The sequence below is a fragment of the Humulus lupulus genome, chromosome 6 (genome assembly GCF_963169125.1).
Source record: "Humulus lupulus chromosome 6, drHumLupu1.1, whole genome shotgun sequence".
In the NCBI taxonomy this organism is placed as follows: Eukaryota; Viridiplantae; Streptophyta; class Magnoliopsida; order Rosales; family Cannabaceae; genus Humulus; species Humulus lupulus.
The window spans coordinates 179,109,726-179,113,954 of record NC_084798.1 but is presented as its reverse complement, the minus strand read 5'-3'; the positions used below and the strand labels follow the sequence as shown (position 1 = coordinate 179,113,954).

The 4,229-nt window shown below is 37.4% G+C and overlaps 1 protein-coding gene across 1 annotated transcript; it reads left to right on the top strand.

Annotated features, from left to right (window-relative positions):
* Window positions 1–332: 332 nt before the first annotated feature.
* On the top strand, window positions 333–2,644 carry LOC133785700 (uncharacterized). The gene is made up of 4 exons (XM_062224918.1): window positions 333–429; window positions 478–562; window positions 680–1,671; window positions 1,794–2,644. The coding sequence occupies exons 1-4, from the start codon at window positions 333–335 to the stop codon at window positions 2,642–2,644; spliced, it is 2,025 nt and encodes a 674-aa protein (XP_062080902.1).
* The last annotated feature ends 1,585 nt before the right edge of the window (window positions 2,645–4,229 follow it).

The following is a 4,229-nucleotide window of genomic DNA, read 5'->3' as shown; positions in this document are numbered from 1 at the left end:
AAAAATACATTATTTCCTAAAACAAATCTTATAATAAGGTTGAGAAAATAATTAAATTAAATAATATCTATCAATATTAAAAGTAAAATTAAAAAAAATTCAAAAGTATTTATAATTTAGATCTAGAATATAAAATATTAAATTAGGTAAAAACATTACGTTTTAGCACAATACAATATTGAAGGAAAAATAAATAAAATACTTAATAACTTCAACAAAAAAGTTTTAACTTTTAAATTTGAAACTTTAAACAAAATAAAAAATATCCAATGCATAAAAACCGAAGAAAAAAACCAAATAAGGAGGCTATCATTCCCGATTTTCTCTCTTCCATGGCGAAGAAGAAGCGTGTGGTCCGAAAGTCTTCACCTCAATTGTCTGAGCATGGATCCAGTAGTAGTCTGAATAATGAGAAGGAAGAAGCTGGTGGTATGTAGTCTACGAATGGATTAAATTTAGTAGCAGAAACTATAACAGATGGGGTAACTGTGCAGGAAGAAACGATAACAGAAATGATTAATAATGGTGAATTTGCGATTCCTCCGTCTCCGATTCATGAACGGTGACTGAGTAAGGATTGGGCTCGGGTAGTGGAAGAAGAGATGGATGCGAGTGAAGGTCAGGAGACTCTCTAGGAATCAGCTCAAAAGCATTGGAATTCTTTTACGAAGGAAAACAGGTTTGCTCGTGACCCCCATCTAACTTATCAGGAACCTTTGATTAAGAATGGCATTAAGATTGCTCAAGTCGACCCTGAGGAGGTGAAGTTCCAAGCTGCGAACTGGAGCTCTGCTGTAATCTGTATGGTGCTTGGTGAGAACCCACCAATGGCGGTGTTTGAGGGTTATATTAAGAGAATTTGGGGCCATCTTGGGATTGCGCAGATAGCACGTATGACCATGGGTTTAACAATGGTGAAATTTAATGATGAGGCGACTAAAGATCTGGTTTTAGAGAATGGTGTTTTTCAGTTTGATAGAAAACCGGTTATAGTCAGACCGTGGTCCTCAGATCTAGATGCGGTTAAGTTAATCCGATCTGTTCCATTATGGATTCGACTTCATGATCTAGGTCTTCAATACTGGGGGAACAAATGCCTAAGGGCATTGGTTAGTACTATTGGGAAGCCTATAATGGTGGATCAGTTTACTAGGGATCGCACTAGGATTCAATTTGCTCGGATTCTGGTTGAGATGGATATAACGGATGCACCACCAAGAATGATTCAATTTCTAAATGAAAAAGGTCAGTTGGTGGAGCAGGGGATAGATTACGAGTGGTTACCAATGAAATGTAAAACATGTTTGGGTTATGGCCACATTATGGCAGACTGTAGGAAAGGGGAAGTTGAGAAGAAAGTGAGGAATATAGAGAGGAATGCTCATGTGACTAAACCAGAGGAACACTCTCAGATCCCTCCCATTTCGAGTCCTGTTTCTTCTAAGATGCAGCCATCTGGTTCAGGAAAAAAAGATGATAAAGCGCTAAGTAAAAATGACTGGAAAACTCCTAGAAAAACTACTGGTTTAAGAATGAAGGAACATGTTCCAGGTTCTACATCAGATCATGACCAAGAGGCTGGGCAGAGATCAGTGAACGTTTTCAGTATTTTGCAAGACAAGGAAGGTTATGAGGAAGAGGTGGTAGAGTGTAGAGAAACAAAGGGTTTTGGTTTGTCTTCTACTTCACCATGGATTGTTGTAACATAGGAAGTTAGAATGTTAGGGGGTTGAATAATAAAGGTAAGCAAGAGTCTGTGTTGGAATTTTGCAATGTGAATAAAATTGGAGTAGGGGGTTTGTTAGAAACTAAGTTGAAAGGGAATAAAGTGCAGGAGCTAATGGACAAGAAATTTACTAGCTGGGAGTTCTATAACAGTCCTATTGTTGAGGGCAGGTTGTTGATTATATGGAGGAAGAGTTTTGTTAGAGTTTTAGTTATTGCTAAATCTTCTCAGCATGTTCATTGTGTGGTTAAAATGGCTGGTCAAGTTAATGCTTTCTGTCTCACATTTGTTTATGGTTTTAATACTATTGAAGACAGGAAGATTCTATGGCAAAATCTGGTGCAGCTCAATTTTCCTGTTTCACCATGGTTAATACTTGGGGATTTTAACTCAGTCTTTTATGTTGATGACAGAAATGGAGGGAATCCCATTACGCATACTAAAATGGTTGACTCTAATCTTTGGTTAGCTCAATCTAATGTTGTAGCTCTCAAAAGCTTTGGTTCAATTTTTACTTGGACTAATAACCAAGTTGGCTCTAATCGAATCTACTCCAAGATTGATCATGTATTTGTCAATGAGGAGTGGCATGATTTCTTTCCTAACACTGCAACTCGGTTTAGTTGGGAAGCTATTTCAGATCATTGTTCTTGTGTAGTATCAGCTTCAGCTACAGAGACAATTGGGATCAAGCCTTTTCAGTTTTATAATTTCTGGGTTGATCATCACGATTTCAAGTCCATGGTGGAGCAAAGTTGGAAGAGGCCATTGACTTCTAGAGGGCTAAAAGGGATATACTTAAAACTTATGAGAGTTAAGCATTGCCTCAAGAAGTTTAATCATGAAGTGATTGGAGATATTGGGAAAAGTTATCAGGAAGCGAAATCTTGTTACAGTGAGGCTAAATTTCAAGCGTAAGCTCATCCAAGAGACAAGACTTACCAGGATCTAGAAGCAATAGCAGCTGCTAAGTTTGATACTCAAGAGAAAATGTACCATAAGTTTCTCAGCCAGAGGAGCAAAATTACTTGGCTGCAAAAAGGAGATTCCAATACATCTTATTTTCATGCGTGTCTGAAGAAGAGAAAAATGGAAAACAGAATAGCATCTTTCATGACAGAACAAGGTTTGATTAATGATAAGTTTTATGAAGTTGTGGAGCATTTTCTCAATCACTTCCGTAGCTATATGGGCAGCAATAGTTCAGTTAATACCAGGTTGAATCTGAGCTGTATTGAGCAGGGATCTAAGCTTTCATTAGACCAGCAAATTGGTCTGCTGAAACCTTTTTCTTATTTGGAAATAAAAAAAAAGCAATTTTTAGTATTCCTGATACTAAATCACCAGGACCCGATGGATTTGGATCTGGTTTTTTAAAGAGTATGTGGTCTGTTATTGGGGGAGAAGTCTGTGCTGCAGTTGCTAATTTCTTTTAGACTGGTTTCATGCCACCAGAATTTCATAATACTATGATCTCTCTTATTCCTAAACAAGAGAATCCGGCTAAAGCTATAGATTACAGGCCTATTGCCTGCTGTACAACGGTATACAAATGCATCTCTAAGCTTCTTTGTTCTAGACTTGCAACAGTCCTTCCAATTCTGGTTCATCAAAATCAAGGTGCATTTGTCCAAGGGAGATCAATTGCTCACAATGTGATGATTCTTCAAGACATCTTGAAGAATTATAGGAGGAAAAATACTTCTCCTCGTGCACAATCAAGATTGATATCAGTAAGGCATATGATACTGTGGATTGGAATTTTGTTGAAGATCTGCTTAATGCTTTAAACTTCCCTGGTAGATTTGTTCAGCTGGTGATGATTTGTATCAAGAGCACATCTTACTCTCTTCTAATGAATGGAAAAATACAAGGTGGTTTTCAAGGTGCTAAGGGTCTTCGTCAAGGTGATCCCTTATCTCCTTTGATTTTTGTTCTGATAATGGATTATCTAACGAGATGTTTTCTTCATGCTGCCCTAGACTCTAAATTCAGATATCATCCTCTTTGCAAAAGTTTGAAGTTAATAAACTTATGCTTTGCGGATGATTTGATACTTCTTAGTAAAGGTTCCAAACAGTCCATAAAAATTCTTAAAGAAGTTCTAGATGGTTTCAGCAATACAACTGGGCTTTTTATCAATGTTAGTAAGTCTCAAATCTTTTTTGGAGGGGTTGATCCCAGGGAGAAAAGGGAGATCATTAGGGATATTGGTTTGGCTGAAGGTTTTTTCCCTTTAAAGTATTTAGGGGTGCCTTTAAGACCAACTAAATGGAAAGCTGAAGATTGTGGGATTATCATTAAAAAAATCAGATTGAGACTTAATACTTGGGGAAGTAGGCACTTGTCATTTGCTGGCAGAGTTCAATTAATTCATTCAGTATTACTTGGTCTTCGTAATTATTGGATGAGCACTTTCATCCTTCCTCAAAGTGTTTCTAAAGAGGTTGAGAAACTTTGTAGAGGTTTCCTTTGGGGAATGAACGGGAACAGAAGCAGAATC